The sequence below is a fragment of the Phalaenopsis equestris genome, unplaced genomic scaffold, assembly GCF_001263595.1.
Source record: "Phalaenopsis equestris unplaced genomic scaffold, ASM126359v1 Scaffold000002, whole genome shotgun sequence".
Classification (NCBI taxonomy): domain Eukaryota; kingdom Viridiplantae; phylum Streptophyta; class Magnoliopsida; order Asparagales; family Orchidaceae; genus Phalaenopsis; species Phalaenopsis equestris.
Window position 1 is genome coordinate 25,483,429 of NW_018164444.1, and position 20,538 is coordinate 25,503,966.

Consider the following 20,538-nt stretch of genomic DNA (forward strand, 5'->3'; position numbering starts at 1 on the left):
CACATCTTTACTTTCAATATGTAAGAGAATCAGAGGACTAAAATATATACATAAAAATATGCTAGTGAAAAATCTTGGGAAGATCTTATGGTCAAAAAGTGAGAAATACAACGAAAAAGGGCCCACTGATAGAATATTATAAGGCCCACTTATCAAAGACTACAAGACCAAGAATGACCAATCCATGAGATGAAACAAATTTGACTGGAGGATACAAGAAAGATCTATTCAACCAGAAATGAGGCAAAAATATATTTGAGCCGAGTCTCACAAGGGAGCATAGTCAAGAAAAGATATAGTTCCTAAGCATCTCCAACCATCCCAGAGACACACAGAGGATCCTCGTCAGGGGTCAAGAATTGGTAGTTGGATCATATCAACCAACAGACCAATATCGAACAAGCTCAACCAATTGAGTTGATCTTATCTTACCAAGTGTATTCAACCAATGAAGCTGATCCTACCACTCGAAGTCGATTAAGGATGACCAGCCAAGACAAAAAGTAGCTGGGCAACATGCTCACATATGTAAAATATCATAACTACCCTGGTACGAACCCTCTTAAGATATGGTACAAAATGTAACATCATCACATTGTACCATCTACCTTATAAAAAGAGATCATTTTATGAATAAATTTAACTAATAAGAAACGACAGATTACCATTCATAATTGATCACTCGTCTCTCTCTCTCTCTCTCTCTCCTCTAGCTCTATCTATTGGGTGTGATTCACGGGCAAATTATGATTCAACTCTTGAAAATGAAAAAAAGCACAGGGTGTGACACATTCAAAGTAATGTGCTATATTCTTGTAAGTATAGTGAATGTCTTTTTCTCATGAGAGAGAGAATGAGGTTAAAATTTTACACTAAAAATTACACTTGTTTTCATATAGCTTATAAAAAATACAAGTGTTAGGAAATTTAACAATAATCGTGGTCTAGTTACAACAATTGCAAACTATGCTTGCAGATGGTTGATGGTCAGCGACAACAAGTAGAGATAATTGGCTGCTGTCGACGATCCCTAGTGGCTACAGAGGCTTGTGATCTTCGTCTCAGGTCTTATCTTTAGAACAGACGCTGCTATTTTACTTCTTCTCTTCTTTTCTCTCCTCAAGGGAAGAAATGAGGTCTAGTTATGGCTCTTTGGGAAGGCTTTTTTAATCTTTTTGCAAATAATTTCTCTAACAATCTTATCCATAGTCCAATGTTGATCCCTTTTGACCATATGTGAGTTTTTAAGGATTTATGAACATTAATGACCTAAGATTTGAGTGACTTAGGCTCATTGGATTCCTCTCGTTGGGGTGCTCGATTCGACTATAAATATATCAAATTTAGAATTCATTGGCATTACAAAACCTCTAATACTATTTGAACAACTTGATTTGTGCTTGATTATACTCACATTAAAATAATTTTAGTGCCATTAGGTTCATTTTTTTTTGAAGATATTCAATTTAATTATAAATTTGATGAAATCGGAACTTAAATGACTATAAATATAAATTTGAATAATTTTTTATTAAAAATACATTGAGATTCTTAGCATATAATTTTTAGTGATAATATGTATTAAAGAGAAAATGATGCGCACATCTCGTTCTCCTGCCCCCATTTCCGTTTTCTATTACGAGCGGAAAAGCTCCATTCAACTTCTCCACCTCGCATCAACTTTAACTCGATTCTTGCAGGAAGCAGACAGATAAAAAGGAATCTCCGCCGTACTTCTCCGATCCCGTGGCGCTGTTCATGGCGATCAAGGATGCCGCCGGCGAGGAAGAGCCCCTCCTCCGCGCCGCCTCTAAGTCTTTCTCGCAGCTCGCACTAGTCGGCTCCAGTGTTTCCCCCATCGAAAGCCTAGACTACGAGTATCATTTTGCCCATCTCCTTCCTCTGATTTCTTCCGACAAGATTCTATCTTTTTTATTAATTAGATGAATGGGGTGGTGGTCCTGTGTTGCAGGATTGTGGAGAACGAGCTTCTAAATCATGATTGGAGAGTGCGAGGTGGGCGGGCCGAGTTGTTCCAATACGTGATTCTCAAATGGACCCTTTGCTTCCTCGTCGGCGTATTATCCGGTTGCGTCGGTTTCTTCAACAATCTTGCCATCGAGAACATCGCTGGAATCAAGTTCGTCGTCACCTCCAACCTGATGCTTGCAAACAAGTAAGTAGACGGTCGGTTTCCATTGGTTAAAACCCTAAAAAAGTGCATTTTTTTCTCCTTCTACTGGTTCGATTCGATCGATGTGGTAGGTATTTTTGGGCCTTTGGGGTTTTTGCTTCAGCTAATTTCGTGCTGACGATGTTTGCGGCGGTCATCACTGCTTACTTCGCTCCAGCGGCGGCCGGATCTGGAATACCGGAAGTGAAGTCTTATTTGAATGGCATTGATGCGCCTGAGATATTCTCTTTCAGAACTCTTGTCGTCAAGGTGTGGCTTTGAGTTCTCCTGCTTCTTATTTGCATGCTTTCATAGTTTTGCATCTCTTTTTTGAGAGAAAAGTGGAAGTGTGAAATCCTTTCATGCTAAATCTGGCCAAAAAGTTTTTAGAGTCACATAGATCATAATATACTGTTAAATCTCTTCTCTTTTTGTATGTTTCCTACTGTTTTAAGACTACTCCAGGATTTAGGATTTAAGAGATTTGCACCCCTTTTTCCCCAATATATCTCTTCTTCTTCATGTTTAAATCATAAACTTCAAAATCTCTACTTAATCTGGATTCAATATTTTCTAAATCCAAGTTGTGCCCAAGCATGACCTATAAAAAAAATTAAAAAAAAAATTCCTTTTTTTCAGATGTGATGAAATAAGCCCTCATAGTGGTCATTTTCTTGATTTTCTTCCTTTCTTACTGAACCAGTCTTTCACTTATGAGCACTAATCATTTCTTATTTTCATTTTCTTTCCAGCCAAACATCAATTTTTTTTTTTTTTGCATAAAAAAGCAAATCCATGTCCTCCAAATTACATCAATTTTTTTTTTTGCATAAAAAAGCAAATCCATGTCCTATTAATTGGAGAATTATTTGCAAATCCAGATTGTTGGTAGCATCAATGCTGTATCAGCCTCACTCCATGTGGGTAGAGCCGGCCCAATGCTGCACACAACAGCATGCATTGCTTCTTTGTTGGGCCAAGGGGGCTCGCAAAAATACGGTTTAACTTGCCGGTGGCTTAGATACTTCAAGAACGATAGAGACAGGAGAGATATAGTGACATGTGGAGCTGGAGCCGGGATCGCCGCTGCCTTTCGTGCCCCAATTGGCGGAGTAATCTTTGTTCTTGAATCAGTAACAACATGGTAAACATTTGCTTGATTATTATGGGCTTATTTTTGTGAGTTTTTTTCTCTATTTTTTGTGCTCTTGCACTTTTGTTCTTATAGATTCATGTTAGTTTTAAAATTTGTGTTTTATGTTGGAGAAATTATAGGACGCTGATAACACAAATGCAGGCAGTCAATTATTGATCTAGTCTTTCTCAAGCTCAAACAGAAGGAGGTTCTAAAATTGTGATCATTAAGTTTTGAATTTGAGATGGTGTGATGTTTTCTTCACTTTTTGGTAGAATTTTCTTTTTTTCTTGTTTATGCTAGCATTTTTATTTGGGGGATATTTACATGATACATGCCACCACACAATTCTTATGTATTTACTTATCTAATAGCCAAGTTTCATATTTACATTCATTACACTCAACTCTTTAATATCATATCTAGAATATTATTATTACTAACTTTTTAAAAGTGAAATGCATATTTTCAAATATAGATTTAAAACACCAAAGTTTTATAAATGTAAATATGAAAGCTTAGTTGTTATATATGAAAATATATAGAACCCTGCCCTCGTATTTGCTAGGCCTTGAACTCAAGACATTGTAGTTTGATACAAAGCACACAAGCACTAGGCTCAGTGGATTGTACCACTTCTTTATGCTTTTACTCTCGACAACATGTATTCGAGTACTAGCTTTAGTCTAGAAAGTGGACAAATGTTGTTTTGCCTTTTTCATTATGCGGAGAAACCTTAAGATTTTTTAACGTTTAAAAACTAACATTTTTAGTAAACATTAAAAACTCTTCTTTGTTTCTCACACATGCCTAATTTCTTCTTGCTTGGCATGAATAATTGCATTTATTTGCGTATTTATCATGAAAAGTATGCCTTGTCATTGATAGGTAATATATTGAATGAATATTTTTGTGAAGAGAAGAGAATGAACTGATAGCCATTATTGGTTTCTTTTACTCCATATTTGCAGGTGGAGGTCTACACTTCTTTGGAGGGCATTTTTCACAACAGCTGTTGTTGCCGTTGTGCTAAGGGCTTTTGTAGATCTCTGCAAAAGTGGAAAGTGTGGCTTATTTGGAAAGGGAGGACTTATAATGTTCGATGTAACTGCAGATAACGTCGTCTACCATTTATCAGACTTACCTCCTGTGATTGTTCTCGGAGTTGTAGGCGGCGTACTTGGAAGTTTTTACAATTTTCTCTTACACAAGGTTCTTCGAATTTACACAGTCGTCAACGAGTACGGATTGCTTTTATCACACCCTTCTGCAAAAAACATTTTTTTAAGCATTTTTTGCGTCTAGATAACATCAGTTTCTCTGTCCTCAAAACTGTTTTTCTTTTACAAACTTGATATCTGTTTAATGTTCGTTGCATTGTAAGAAAATTATTAAAAAAAGGGGGCATTTACATATATATCACTCAATTCCTATCTATTTGTATGTCTAACACCTAAAGTTTACTTTTTTTACCTTTATTCTACTTTAATGTTTCAAATCACATAAAAAGTATTACTATCTGAACTTTTCAAACTTGAAATATATCTTTTTCATTCATAGATAAGATGACATATATCTAAAAATTGAAATTTGAGTGTATGATATGTAATCTTCCTCCAAAAAATTGTTTCATGTTGCATATTGATGCAATCTCTTTCTTTCTTCAGGAAAGGCCGAGCGTATAAGTTGCTCCTTGCGGCATGTGTCTCCATTTTTACATCTTGTTGTCTGTTTGGAATTCCATGGCTGGCATCCTGTGCACCATGCCCGGGCGGCATATCCGAAGCTTGCCCGTCCATAGGAAGATCGGGCAACTTCAAAAAGTTTCAGTGCGCTCCCGATCACTACAACGATCTCGCTAGCTTATTCTTCAACACCAACGACGACGCTATACGCAATCTCTACAGTGCGGGCACAGACAGGGCCTTCAACAAGTTTTCCATCATTCTGTTCTTCGTTACTTCCTATTTCCTCGGAATCTTCAGCTATGGCGTCGTGGTTCCTTCTGGTCTTTTCATTCCCGTCATCTTAACCGGCGCAACTTACGGCCGTCTAATCGGAATGATGATGGGCTCTAAATCTTCGCTAGATGATGGCCTCTTTGCAGTGCTCGGCTCTGCTTCATTGCTCGGCGGATCGATGAGGATGACTGTATCCGTATGCGTCATCCTCCTCGAACTGACGAACAATCTCCTTCTGCTTCCTCTGGTGATGTTAGTCGTCCTCATATCGAAAACCGTGGCCGACTGTTTCAATAGTAACATCTACGACACCCTCGTCAAGCTAAAAGGCTTCCCTTTTCTTCAAGGATATGCAGAGCCATACATGAGACAGCTTACTGTTGGAGATGTGGTCACAGGTCCCTTGTTTGTCCTTAATGGCGTCGAAAAGGTCGGTAATGTGGTTCATATCTTGAAGACGACTGGTCACAATGGGTTTCCTGTGATAGATGAACCGCCATCTTCAGAGATTCCTGTGCTCTATGGCCTGATTCTTCGTTCTCACCTTCTGGTTCTGCTGAAAAAAAAGTGTTTTTTGCGGTCGCAGTTTTCTGTTGAAGCTAAGCATGAATCGAAGCAGTTAAAAGCTGAGGATTTTGCCAAACGTGGCTCGGTTAAGCGTGAAACTATAAACGATATTTTATTTACAGCTGAAGAGATGGAAATGTTCATCGATTTGCATCCATTTACGAATACTTCACCGTATACTGTTGTGGAAACCATGTCCCTTGCGAAAGCTCATATTCTCTTCCGTGAAGTTGGTCTCAGACACCTTCTGGTTATTCCAAAGTTGCCTTCTGTAAGTTTTTCCTTTTTTTCTTTTTTTTTTTTTACATGCATACCACCCCCAGTCCCTGTAAATTTACATATCTAACAGCTTAAGCTTTAGTTGTACTTTTTTTTTTACATGCATACCACCCCCAGTCCCTATAAATTTACATATCTAACAGCTTAAGCTTTAGTTGTTGCATTTATACCACCAAAATGTTTCATGTCATATCAAAAATACTACGATTTTAACTGTTAGAAAATGAAATACATCTTCCTTGAAGTTTAGGTGTTAGATCTGTAAATACATGAATTAAGTGATGTCTGTGTAAATCTTCCTTGAAGAAAGAGAAATTTAGATATGGTGATAAAATTTTGCCCAAAATACTAAAAATTTACATTTCAATCACCCAAAACCTGCAATGAGACAGATAACAGAGGGTGTCTGTAACGAAAAATGAGACATTTTGGGTGTTTGAAATGTTAATTTTTAAAAATTTAAATGGTTAAAATGTTATATCTAATATTTTGAGTGGTTGCTAAGTAAAAACTGCTAAAATTATTAGTTTTGATATGTAATTTTCTTAATTATTCTGTGATGCTATGCTGCAGAGAGCACCTGTGGTGGGAATATTGACAAGGCATGATTTCATGTTTGACAATGTAATTGGATTGCATCCATCTCTTGTTGCTGGAAAGGATAAGCTTTTTCATTTCAGGAAATCTGCTGTGATTAAAATGTTTAGGGGACTCCAGTGTTGATTAATTTTGATTCAAGTTTGATCATGGTGAGTTTTATAATTATCATATTTATTTTGAAATAAATTTATATGTGATTAATTAATTCAATTTTGGGGTTGTCATTGCAAAAGATGAAGTTTTTAATGTTCATGTTGGGTGTTCAAGTTTTTGTGGTAGATTTGTAATATGTTAAGTCAAGCAGGTCTATTTAGATTTATTGGTTATTGGATTATTCTATCATTGTTCCATCATGAAGATGGTATATCATGATTAGGGTCTTTAAAGATTCAATTTTGAGCTGAGTTGGGTCGGCTTTTCTGTTTGGCTCATTATTGAATTGAGTTTGATCCGGCTCGTTCAAGCTAGAAATCGACTTAAAATCATAGTGATCTTAGCTCAGCTGAGTTATATGGATCTATGATCTTAGCTCAATTGAGTTATTTGGATCTATTTGAGCTTGAAATTGACTCGTGGCTTACTATATTTGATTTTATTTATTATATATATGTGTGTTGATCATTGTGATTTTTTGGTTGACATATGAGCAGTCAGTTTAAGTTTCTTTGGGACACACATTCGAGCTCGCCTGAGTGCATCTGTCTTGCAGCGCGGGATCAAACGGTTAGGCACATGATGGTGGATGGGGCTCGTATCATAGCCTCCAACCATTATATATATCAATCGATCCAAAATTGAGTGTTTATTTAGTTTCGAGGTAAATTTACAACTAATCATGATTCATGAGTATGTATTCATATATTTAACAAATAAATTTAAAAATTTTGAAAAACAAATAAGATTTTTGAATATTCATGCCACCCATATTTTTTTTCTCTCACATTAAAAATATCATCTTTTTTTTTATTTTTAAAAAGTTAAATCCACCTTTTTATCCATACGCAAGGTGGTGGGTATATGATATGTAAATACATAAAAGTTGAGTGGTGTGTATGTAATTTATTTTTTTAAAAAAAGTGATTGTCTCTCTCCCTACGAAGCTGCCAAGCTGCCAGCACTGCCAAGCTGCCAGCACCGAGCATTACAAGATGGCCACAGGCAGCTCAAGAGCACCCCAGCAGCTTGACAGCACTTCCTTCCAATAGACAGACAGGCCACAGGCAGCTCGCTCATGTTCGACTCATTTACACCCTTATCGGGATTTAAAAATTTTGAAAAACAAATAAGATTTTTTAATATTCATGCCACCCATATTTTTTTCTATCACATTAAAAATATCATCTTTTTTTTATTTTTAAAAAGTTAAATCCACCTTTTTATCCATACGCAAGGTGGTGGGTATATGATATGTAAATACATAAAAGTTGAGTGGTGTGTATGTAATTTATTTTTTTAAAAAAAGTGATTGTCTCTCTCCCTGCGAAGCTGCCAGCACCGAGCATTACAAGATGGCCACATGCCCATTAAACCACGAACACACTAGCCAGTGCTTGCATGCCAGACAGGCAGCTCAAGAGCACCCCAGCAGCTTGACAGCACTTCCTTCCAATAGACAGACAGGCCTTACCCCCATGTACAAACACGGAGAAATTCAAAACCCACAAAAAGCTTACGTTTTTTTAAAATCCCCACAACTGCCAGCGGTGGCCAAAAGATGCAAGAATAAGGGATTTCATGAAACTTTTCGCGTTTGGCCCCACCAATTATTTATAAAAAAACAGAAAATAATCCTGACCGTAGATCATCGTGATCTACGGTTAGGATCCGCCACCCCCCGCAGAGAAGCATGCAGTGTCCGCACGCAATAATTTCTCCTCAATGTCCGGGCAAAATATATCCAGAGGACTACATAAATTGCATCAGAAGTGGTTGGGACTTGTGGCCTGAAATCCAACCAGCGAGGATGAAAATGACAAAAAAAAAAAAATGAAGGCTTAATTATTTATTTGTATTATTCTTTTTGTCAAATCATATATATTTAAAAATTAAACACGTCAGCAAAAATTACAAATATATGCATCTGTATGTGCAGCAAATCAAATAATTGAAATTGTGATAAAATAAGAAATATGCTGAGATCTTAGAATTCGGTGACTAGGGCTGTCAAAACGGTTCGTTGTTCGCGAACAGTTCGTGTTCGGCTAGTTAAGAAGTTTGTGTTCGGCTCGTTAAGAAGCTCGTGTTTGGCTTGGTTAAGTTAACGAGTCGAACACAAACAACACGAATAATATTTGTTTGTTTGTGTTCAGCTCGTTTTGGCTCGAAATACTACTAATAAATTAAAAATTTGTAGTATTTTTAAAAAATTTTATGAACTACAATGCTACAAAGATTTATAATCAAGTAAAAATATTAATTAAAAAATAGAATAAAATTTATTAAATTAGATTCAAATGATGATTTAAATCTTGCCTCATTTCTTAACATCTTAGGGCTACGTGGTTAGGCTTGTCAAAATGACTATTTGTTCGTGAACGGCTCATGTTCGACTCGCTAAGCAAACGAGCAGAACACGAACACACTTTTTGAGCTCGAAATATAAACGAGCCGAACAAAAGCCTGGGTTCGGGGAAAGCCTGGGCTCGCTCATGTTCGACTCATTTACACCCTTATCGGCGACTGAAAAGTACAAGGAAAATGTATCTTCTACCAATTCATAATTTTTTTATTTTTAAATTATTTTTTTAAAAAAATGAATTGAAAAGTTGGTCCCCAAGATTGCATCATTGATGATCTTTCTTCTTTTGTTTATCTTCCACCATAGCACCCAAATATTGAATTTCACATAAATAAATGATGTCGCTATTTTAACTTTAAAAAAATAAAATATATCCCTTTTTATGTATAAATAAGATTGAGAATTGAGTCAAATTTATGTAAGTCGTTTTACACAGAAACATGGATGTATGTATGTACGTATGTACATGCATGTATGCATGCATGCATGCACAAACATACATACATATATATGTATATATAGAAAGAAAAAAAAATGGCTTTTATTCTCTGTGCGACATGGCTTGGATTCACTCTCTCAGCACCCATCAAAAAGACATCCAATTACAAAAAATAGACCCAAAGTGTATAAATCTAGGAAGTGAGATTACTAATAGAATAATAACTTTAGACATCACATCAGACTGATCTCAATAAGGCTACATCCACTTCCACTGTCAGTCGACGTGTTCCTCTGACCAAAATATAACAACATCAACTGGTTAAAACCATAATGATCATCAGTAGCCTTATCTCAAAATATTTAGAGTGAGAATATGAATTCGCATTCTCCATCCATTCTTTTTGATATAGAATGTGTTAAATCTATTTTGAATAAAATCCTTCTTGTATACGTTAAAGCTATTAGCATGAATCTTAAAGTAATAAGACGACAAAGGATGACGGTCGGGCAAGCAAAGCTTTAGGCCGAGGAAGCATGGTCTGAACCAACTGTTCGATGACCGACCGCTCTATTGGGTCGGCAGACCCACGTTGTCGAGGGATTCAAACAACGGACCATGCTTACGATCTCAGCTACCCAAACATCTTTCAAAGGCGCCCGATTACAACTAGTTGATCGACTGACTTGACTCAGCATGAGCCGATCACCACATAACCGGTCGCCCTGATCTATAGAACTGAGATGCATTAATCTGCTAATGACCATTGTATTACACTTAAAATGACAACATGAATTTTATATTAATTCAAGGCATTGATTGCATTAAGAGCGGTACTATTCCTTCAATTTTGTAATTGTACAAAAAGGACCCCTATAAACAGGAGGTCCAAAGACAAATAAATTGACTTTTCCCCCGACAGTTTTCTCAAGAATTCTTTGTCGATTATACTCTCTCTTTCTTACTCTTTCTCCCGGCTCCAACTCTCGAGGTGTGTTTTATCTAAAGGCCAGTTTAGCATTCAATGTCCTAAAAGATGATGCGGTGAGCGTGGAGATGCCCCATACGAGAAGCAGAGCAAATTACGAAGGAGAATTTTGACAGAGAAATGCGACTTCCATGGAATTTAATAGAGAAACGGTGTGGCGAGACATCCAGAAAAAGTTTTAGGTACTTCAGGCGCAGATGGTGGACCAGTTTGAAACCCTCCTGGTTGTAATGGCCGAGAAGAATAATCAATCGCCGCTCTTTGAAGGAGAGTCTCAATAAACTCGCTCCCTAGGTGTTCCTCGCAAGAATCCGCCCGCGCCCAATGTTCAAGCTGCCAAAAGACTGACTGAAGGGTAGGGAGGACTCCTAACTCGCAGACAATCTGGCGTCTACACTGATAATCAGGCACCAGGAGGATCAAGTAGGCACACCCATCTAACCAACTACAGGTAGTGCTTTCTACCTCCAAATTCTAGAAACTATACCCCCGATGAAATTAAGGATTCCCCACTTGGATCCTTATAGGGAGAAGAGCGGCCCGACTGACCACGTGGTTGCTTTCGTTTTTTTTTTCTCTTTTTTAAGTTTTAAAGAAGTCGTTAGTTTGTCTATTGTTGTATACCAAATAAATTTCTCTTATGGATCTATAAATGATCAGGAGAAGAGATAAACAAGAAGATACAGATGTATGACAAAGATAAAAAATAAGAGAAAGAACTTTGAGAGCCTACGTGCTATAAACCTCACAATGATATGTCAAGTATGTTTGCCTAAATAAGATCGGTCGGAAGCACCTTGGACCTGTATCTGCAAATAAATACTTATGTAGGATTCCCACAACTAGAGATTCAGATGTGTTTGCATGTTCTAGAGACTAGAGTGCTCTTCCAAGGGGACATATCTCACATGGTAAATTACATCTTGGGGTTGCCAAGAATACTCTTGATACAAATGAGTTGTACTTATACTAGTAGTGACTACTAGCACGGGGCTATCATAGGATGGTTATCTCGTAGGGGAATGCTCTGATGCTTTAAAAGCACCCATTAAGTCATAGGGCGGAAAGTGAGTCTCTCACAGTCCTGCGTGGGTAACGAAATCATCGGCATACAGAGCCTACGAAATAACCAAATCATCCTGCTGGGGAATCCCGATACGTTAAATCACATTTGATCCATAAAGGTAGAGGAAAAATCATTGTATCCCAAACGAGCCACAGCTTCTCGACAATCAGGCAGTCAAGATGATACCAACAAAGACAACAAGAGCAACAAAACTCAACAGGGGTAGTCAAATGAAGGGAGGAGTTGTCACTAGAAGGTAGAGGTAGCTGACCCAAGATACCACAAACATGTTATCCCAAGATATTGAGACCCTAAGTCTACCTGATCGTGAAGGTAGTCAACTCAACACATCCAGAGATCTACGATCAACAATCCGTGAATTGCATCATCAACAAAGACCTCGGTAACCCTAAGGTCACATAAATGAAACTCTATTCTATGACCATCAGGTGGAGCTCTAAGATGTGAGACTTATATCTACCGAAATGATGAGGATACCGCTGGAAAATAGGAAAAAGGGAGGTTCAACTACAAAACTGGAAACACTCCCAACAAAAGGACTTACACCCCATATGGTTTCGGAAGCCTTTTAACGACCTAAGTGTACTAGACAACCTCCTATATATAAAGATATGTTGGGTCAGTCAAGTTGGAGAAGCACGGGGCTTCTCCTCGGGACATGCAAATTATTCAATTATCTAGAGCAGTCCTCAGATGTTGTGGCTATATGACTTCGGTTATGCCCATATAATGTAGTTTGTTTTAAAACTGGCCCGAATGCCATGCAGGAAAGTAAAAGACTGATTTTAAAAATCTTGAATCTTTTATAATTTATATTGAATCTCTTATTAAGATTTTTATATAGAAAAATGTATAATTTTAAGGTCCTAGTGAGCCTAAATTGTAATTTTTATGACATTCGAGATAAATTAAAAATAAATAAAGAAAACAATCCAAAGATGCAAGCACACAATAGAAAGTAAAAGCACTCCAAAATATATAAAAGATGTCTGTGTCGCTGGGGCAACGACATATTCTAGAAAAAAATGGGAAATGCGACATATCTCAAACTTTGCATATATATGATTGGTCCTAGATCAATTTAAAAATATAGAATTTAGACTTAAGATATTGAACACAAGTTGTCGCTCATGATTCCCGTCACGTGTTTGGATATGTCATCTTCCTCGAAACACATGCTTGTACCTTATTTTGAATACAGACTCTTCCTAGTGACTCTATCAAATACATTTGAAAGAAAAAATAAAGACTCAACTTATATAAAAACGTTAGTGAGAAAGTTAACAGACATGCAACGTATAACAAGCCGTGCTTTTAATTGGGGGAGTTAAATGACATTGGCAAGCAAAATGTTAAAAATCATTACGTACTCCCCCTTAATGATATGTGTGTGTGCATATCTATAGACACAACTCCCTGCAAAAGAATGCCCTAACATACTATCATGAATATCAAGCACACAAGCACACAAAAAACATAAAATTGATGCATGCTTGCACATGCGAACCAGTAGAGAATAATAGCAAGAGGCATAAAAAAAACTATTTATCATCCTAAATCTTAACCTATAATACCATCTAACGAGAATTGCCCTAACCAGCATATAAGTGCATGGTAGGTCTTCGAGTATGTATGACTTTGACGGATTCGCCACACCAGCCTCATTTTAAAGATCCAAGGGATCTAAAGGGGGTCACCCGGGATGAATTTTGAAAAGGGTTTGCATTATCAAGTCTGGCTCGATATTCACGTGTGCATGCAAATGCAAACATTCATGTGAAAAAGTGTTGAAAGTGTGTCTTGGAGGCAGTGGCTCAGCAAGGGTAGGCATACCATGGAGACAGTAACCCGAGGATGGGTGTCATGATAACGAAAAGCTCTGCTAAAGATATACAATGATTGTCTTCAACCCTTAAGATGACTAGTTGTTAGTGTGGAGGCTGGTTTGAATTCCCGCTCCCGCCTCTCAATCGCGATGTTTCACAAATCCCAGTCCCGCTCCTCCCGTTTCGCGAATATGCATCAGCGTCTACCGCGAAGCGAAGCTTCGCTTCGTCCCGCTCACATGTTCCCACTCCACTGTCACGAGAGGTCGTGATATTCACAAAACGTTTCCAACCTCCCTTCATATTCACGCTAAAAGACATCACAACGGCTCTCCTTCAGTAAGAGAAGTTACGGTCTTCTTCTTCGGTTTCCTCGGGATAGAGGAAGGCTTCCTCGGGATAAAAGGAAGCTGCAAGAAGTAGTTCCTCATGGTGAAGGAAGAAGAAAGAAGAAGAAGATTGTTCTCCCTTGGCTTCTTCTCCGTGGCTTGTGGTAGAAGGGAAATTGATTTTTATTTCTCTTGTAAGTTTATCTTCTTCGGTGTATCTCGATGTAAAGTTTCTTCAGTGTATCTCGATGTAGAGAGAGAAGAAGAGGGAACAACGAAGTGAGAGTGAGAGATTCCTCTTGTAAGTCAAGGTGATCGACTGGTGTAAATTCCTTAAGTAGTAAATTCCTCTACAACTTCGTGAGCGTATGCAATTTGCCGAACCACGTAAATCTGTGTGTGCAACTTCGTGAGCGTATGCAATTTTCCGAACCACGTAAATCTGTGTGTTCCACTGTGGTGCTACTATTTTATGGTGTGAATTTTTCTCGTTCTATTTTTCGCTTCATCGATCATTCTCTTGTTTGATTTATAGATATACCACATCAACTGGTCTAGTATATCTATAGATCCCGCCACAACAACTGATATTAGAGCTTTGTTTGGATCTGAGGAAGAATGATGGCTGCAAGTGAAGTGAAGATTTCAGGGATCGAGAAGTTGATGGCACAGAGTTTGGTTACTAGAGAATGCAAATAGAGAATTATCTTTATGAGAAGAAACTTCATCTTCCGTTATTTGGAAAAAGACTTGAAAGGATGGATGAGGCTGAATGGAATTTGTTGGATCGACAAGTTCTGGGGGTTATTCGATTGACCCTATCGAGGTCCGTTACACACAATGTCGTCATGGAGAGGATGCCTGGAGATCTCATGGGAGCCTTATCAGGTATGTATGAAAAGCCATTGGCAAATAACAAGGTGTACTTGATGAATAAGTTATTCAATTTGAAGATGGCACAAGATGTTTCTGTTGCTCAACACCTGAATGATTTCAATACAATCACAAATCAATTGTTGTCTGTTGAAATTGATTTTGATGATGAGATATGTGGGCTGATATTGTTGGCATCGTTGTCAAATAGTTAGGAAGTCATGAGGATGACAATTAGCAGTTTTGTATGTAAATATAAACTGAAATGTGATGATATTCGTGATTTTATTTTGGTTGAGAAAGTTCGCAGAAAAGATTCTGGCGAGATCTCAGGTACAAGTTCGGCACTGAATGTTGATTTCAGATAGAGATGGCATGACAAAAACTCAAATAAAGAGAGATCAAAATCAAAGTCGGGTCAGCAGCGGGTCAGCAGACAACCTGCTGGAATTGTGGCAAGGCTGACCACATAAGGAGGAACTACAGGAATCCCAAGAAGATGGATAATGATAACGCAAATGTGGTATCTGAAGAAGTATCAGATGCACTATTGTTGGCAGTTCATAGTTCTGTTTATGATGGAAGTGAAGAGAAAAGTGGGTCTGGGGCACCCATTCCTATTGTTCCACAGGCAGATGTTGGAGAACGAAAGAGCTATGAAGAAATCTTGCAAGATGAAAGTTCGAGCAAGTAAGAGTTGGCAGAACTTCCACCAAGAAGAAGCAATTACACAACAAGTGGGTGTACCAGGTGATGACTAAGCGTGATGACAATAAGAGACACAAGGCTAGACTTGTTGAAAAAGACTTTCGCAGAGGCAGGATATTGCCCATGCAATGGGAGTTGTAAGCAAAGATAAGAGTAATTCAGGAAATAACATGGAGGTGCAAGACAATGTTGACTGAGGGTGTTACTCTTGAGAAACAGAAATTGTGCACAACTTCAGTTGGTTTTCTCGAGTGAAGAGAGGGTTTTGAGTTGCAGAGGTAGAGTATTCAAAGTGGAGCATTCACAATGGAGGATTCAGTTCGAGCAAGAAGACGTTGTAGTAGGTGTACCGGTTTCCAATTGGGAGATTTGTTAGTGTAGAGACTGGTTCGAATTCCTGCTCCCGCCTCCCGATCGCGATGTTTCGCTAATCCTGCTCCCGCTCCTCCCTTTTCGTGAATTGGCGCCAGAGTCTGCAGCGAAGCGAAGCGAAGCTTCGTCCCGCTCACCTGTTCCCGCTCCACTGTCGTGAGAGGTCGCGATATTCGCGAGACGTCGAGCACCGCCAACCTCCCTTCTTGTTCGCGATAAAAAGCATCGCAGTGGCTCTCCTTCAGTGAGAGAAGTCACGGTGTTCTTCGGTTTCCTGGGGATAGAGGAAGGTTTCCTCGGGATAAAAGGAAGGTGCAAGAAGTAGTTTCTTGCGGTGAAGGAAGAAGAAAGAAGAAGAAGATTGTTCTCCCTTGGCTTCTTCTTCGTGGCTTGTGGCAGAAGATAAATTGATTTTTATTTCTCTTATATATTTATTTTCTTCAGTGTATCTCAGTGTATCTCGATGTAGAGAGAGAAGAATAAAGAGAGAGAAGAAGAGAGAGCAACTAAGTGAGAGTGATAGATTCCTCTTATAAGTCGAAGTGATCGACTAACGTAAATTCCTCAAGTAGTAAAATCCTCTGCAAATTTGTAGACGTAGACAATTTGCCGAACCACGTAAATCTGTGTGTTCCGTTGTGGTGTTATTGTTTTATGGTGTAAATTTTTCTTGTTCTATTTTTCGCTTCGTCGATCGTTCTTCTGTTTGATTTATAAATATACCACATCAACTGGTGTATATCTTAATTCTCGCAACAACACTCGCCACCCGACATCGCCAAGCTTTGCGAGGGGTATACGAAGATCATCTTTGGCTCTTAAGATGCTCGTCACCCAACAACAACAAACTCTGCGATGGTGTACAATGATTGTTTTTTGCCCTTAAGATGATTCACTACCGGACAACGAAAAGCTCCGCGAGAAGTATACGATAATCGTCTTCGGCTCTTAAGATGACTTGCTACCTCGCAATGACAAGCTCGATAAGGGGTACTATGACGATCATCTTCTTGTTCAACCTAAACAAACCTAACAGGCAGTATTGATAGTGATTTATGTGATCATGTTTTGTTTGTTTTATAAATTTATTTATCATTATGATAGTTGTCACTATGAAGGAGTAGAAAATTGAAAAACTTAATTTGTATATTCAAAAATGGCCAGCACGGATCTCAAGGCAATCCAATAGTCCAGATAAGAATATCAAAATACCCGAAAAATCCTATACTAACCCCTTTAAAGAAAGAGCAATGTTGTAATTTATTTTGACCCTCTTTTCATCTATAAATAGCATGGCACTTTCATGTAAAGGGGGCCTATGAATCCTCCCCACTTGTAATATCTATGTTTTGTGGAATAAGATGGTGTAAGAGCTTCATAACACCCCCATTTGTTCCGACGGAGCAAGTCCTCTTCACCTTCTCTCACTCTCTCTCTTTCACCCCCTCTCAATCTTATTTCCTTGGTCCTCAAGCTCTATTCCTTCAACACAATCTAAGAGATTTGAATTCAACAATTAGTTATCATTTTTAAGATACAAACTATGACTTTTATAAACTTCATATTAAAGGTAACAACTTGTGAATGGACTAGATATCAAATATCGACATTGATGAAGAGGGAGAGCCGAGCTAATTTGGCACCATCTCCACTTTTTCAACACCGATCAAAAATATATTGTTTGCAACCCAATCACTCCAATCGTAAATCTTGAAGGCCAATGCTGAACTTTTTGCGGAAGCCTAATAAACTAAATCATTCCAGGGGAGATGTGGTGGAAGGCGGTTCGTGCAGTTTCGGCAACTCTGTTCGGCCAGCGGAACGCCACGGCGAGAGCTTCGTCGACCTGCAGCAGAAGAGTCGTCGATATGGCATCACGAGATGGCGAGCTGAGGGTTTTCATAGTCGCCGGCGAGGTCTCTGGTGATTCCATTGCTTCTCGCCTCATGGCTTCCCTCAAGAGAATCTCCCCTTTTCCCGTCCGTTTTTCCGGAGTCGGAGGGTCAGTTCGTGGACTGCTTCTGTGTTCTGGCTTCTTTGTTTATGGAGCAATGTTCTATCTTCTTGCTGTTCTAGGTTTTTCGTTTTTGGTCAGTTTCTCTAATTGATACTGATTTTTTTTCTCTTTCTGATCGATTTCCTGAGAATTAAAAGAGCTTAATGGGAATGCATTAGAATACAAGTATATACTCGAAACAATGACATCACGAAGCTTCGATTTGTTAGGCTGCAATCCCAAAAGGAAGGAATGGGCATGATGTTGATTAAAGGAGTTCATTCTAGATTACTATCCGTGTCCCAGTCATTTAATATGTACAATGTCACCTTACTTCATTAATATTTCTTCTTCCACTGTTTATTTCCAATCCAAGTTGAAATTTTTCCTGCTAAACTGCGTCAGTTCCGTAACCTTTTTTTAGGTTTTGTTTTGTGACCGCGTTGATTCTATGAGAGAAAAAATTCCCTCCGGATAAAAGTACCATTGAATTTGCATTGGGATAAATGCTCTTGAGCTACAATGATTTGCATTTCAATGTAAATTCAATGATTCAAGTATCTTTTGAGATTTGAAGAATTCTAAGGGAAGTTACAGTTTTCTGAAACTAATGTGAGGGATTAGGGAGGAGAAGCAGTCGGCTTGAATAATACGGATTGAAGTTTGTTGAAAAAAGATTTGTGGAGAATAGGTTCAATTCCATAGACAACACTTGACATAAACAAATGAGAAATGAAATTCATAATAACAATCTTGAATAATACGGATTGAAGTTTGTTGAAAAAAGGTTTGTGGAGAATAGGTTCAATTCCATAGGCAACACTTAACATAAACAAATGAGAAATGAAATTCATAATAACAACCTAAGTAATTAGGAGAAGGCTATTGCTTTTGATGATGATTATATATAAGTATCCTTTATATATAGTTTTTAAGACATAACCAGTGTGAGGAACTGAGGCTTGTCATTTTTAAATTCAGTATGTAGTACTGTAAAACTAAGCTTTGATTTGACTTAGTTTGATTGAGAATTCTTTGTTTTGTCAGAGCTTTAATGAACTGCGAAGGTCTTCAGTCTCTCTTTCCCATGGAAGACATTTCAGTCATGGGGATCTTTGAATTGCTGCCGTATTTAAATAAAATAAGGGTGAATTTCATTTCATGTAATTCTTCAGTTCTAATAAAACTGAATCATCAATTATTATTAAAGATATTCTCTTATAGTGGAATTCGTTGTGGCAGATAAGGTTGAAAGAAACCGTCGAAGTAGCAAGGCTGTTCCAGCCTCATGTTGTGGTGACAATTGATTCAAAGGGATTCTCTTTTCGTTTGTTGAAGCAACTAAAAGGTTATAGGATATTTTAACAGGTCCTTGCTCATTTCTTATTTAGAATTCTAACATATATTGTCTTAGCTTGTAAATTTGAAATTACAAAAATCTATTTACAGTTAGATATAGTAAGGAAGAGCATTGTCCCATATGTGTCCATTATGTTGCACCATCATTTTGGGCATGGAAAGGAGGTGAACGAAGACTCGGAAAACTCTCTGAATTTGTTGACTATTTGTTATGCATTCTTCCCTTTGAAGAAGAAATTTGCAGATTAAATGGACTTGCTGCATCTTATGTTGGTCACCCCTTGTTGGAATATGCTTTTCAATTGAACATGGTGGGAGTGTCTTTCCTCCTTTAATTGCTACAATTTTATGGACTGGCTGCATCATGTTTTTCTTTTTTTTTTTTGGGATCATTTCTATGTATTGCTTAGAGAATTCATTTATAAATAGTCATTTATGCCATTATGTGGTCAGTTAAAACTGCTTTCTTGCAGGAACATGGTTCAACATCATGTAATGGGGGGTTCCAAGGAAATGGTGATGCTTTTCGGCAACAACATGGAATTCCTCCTGGTAATATGAAGTGTTTCATATTAAGTTGGAAGAAAGCAGCGCTGCCATTTTTGTAGTTTATTTTAACAGTCATTTTGATACTAGAAAATTTAATTATTGACTGATGATATCATGCAAATGTGGATTGCTGTGGATTATTAGTTGATATTTGGATATGTGGGTTGCTGCTCTTCCTCGTAAAGATTCGCTAATAGTTTAGTTCCTATCAGAAAAGTATAATGTACACTTCATGTAGCACTTAGTAGGGACAGTTTGAAAATGAGAATTTCTAAAACTGGCCCAATTTTTTGGGTGAAGGTTAAGATGAAGATGAAGATTTACTTCAATGAAATTTTGATTTGTACTAGATGGCTTTGAGAACCTGTAGCGAATATCTCCTGATTGTTGCTTCTCAATTCACTGCTTGGCTTTTAGGTAGCCTCAAATATTGTGAGTTCTGTTGATAGATTTTTACTTGGCCGTATAATTTTAATTTCAGGTAACACGGTCATTACGTTACTTCCCGGAAGCAGGCTGCAAGAGGTTAAGCGCATGCTACCAATATTTTCACAAACTATGGAATTATTAAATGCCTCATTTACTGGATTGTCTGCTATTATTCCTGTTGCTCCTCATCAGCATGTGGCATCTTACATTGAACAAGAGATTTGTTCTTCGTCTTTATCAGCCATATTGATTCCTGGAATGTCTCTTCAACAACGATATGATGCATTCAGTGTATGTTTAGATTCACAATTAGTACATTTTTTAGATTTTTTTTATTCCCTTTTTTTTTT

The 20,538-nt window shown here is 37.8% G+C and overlaps 2 protein-coding genes across 4 annotated transcripts; both read left to right on the top strand.

Annotated features, from left to right (window-relative positions):
* The first annotated feature begins 1,605 nt into the window (after window positions 1-1,605).
* LOC110034668 (putative chloride channel-like protein CLC-g) lies at window positions 1,606-6,856 on the top strand. 2 transcript variants are annotated; one of them, XM_020738918.1, is made up of 7 exons: window positions 1,606-1,877; window positions 1,973-2,176; window positions 2,266-2,443; window positions 3,055-3,317; window positions 4,280-4,549; window positions 4,976-6,107; window positions 6,689-6,856. In XM_020738918.1, exons 1-7 carry the CDS (start codon window positions 1,759-1,761, stop codon window positions 6,836-6,838), a joined length of 2,316 nt encoding a protein of 771 aa, XP_020594577.1. In that variant the 5' UTR covers window positions 1,606-1,758; the 3' UTR covers window positions 6,839-6,856. The 2 variants fall into 2 exon arrangements, with proteins under 2 accessions (XP_020594577.1, XP_020594583.1); XM_020738924.1 differs by lacking the exon at window positions 1,606-1,877 and having other exon boundaries at window positions 2,102-2,176; window positions 2,298-2,443.
* A 10,596-nt stretch (window positions 6,857-17,452) lies between these two features.
* LOC110034245 (probable lipid-A-disaccharide synthase, mitochondrial) lies at window positions 17,453-20,479 on the top strand (the record flags this gene model as incomplete). Of its 2 annotated transcripts, none has more annotated exon segments than XM_020738529.1 (6): window positions 17,453-17,857; window positions 18,899-18,998; window positions 19,094-19,199; window positions 19,301-19,521; window positions 19,684-19,762; window positions 20,241-20,479. In XM_020738529.1, coding segments are annotated over 6 exon segments (978 nt in total), but the record flags the coding sequence as incomplete, so codon positions are not given.
* Between the last annotated feature and the right edge of the window lie 59 nt (window positions 20,480-20,538).

Bases quoted from the DNA above. Each gene is read 5' to 3' on its own strand.
- LOC110034668 (XM_020738918.1), top strand. From the start codon at position 1,759: ATGGCGATCAAGGATGCCGCCGGCGAGGAAGAGCCCCTCCTCCGCGCC. The intron at 1,878-1,972 runs GTATCATTTTGC...CCTGTGTTGCAG, and splicing joins ATCGAAAGCCTAGACTACGA to GATTGTGGAGAACGAGCTTC. The intron at 2,177-2,265 runs GTAAGTAGACGG...TCGATGTGGTAG, and splicing joins AACCTGATGCTTGCAAACAA to GTATTTTTGGGCCTTTGGGG.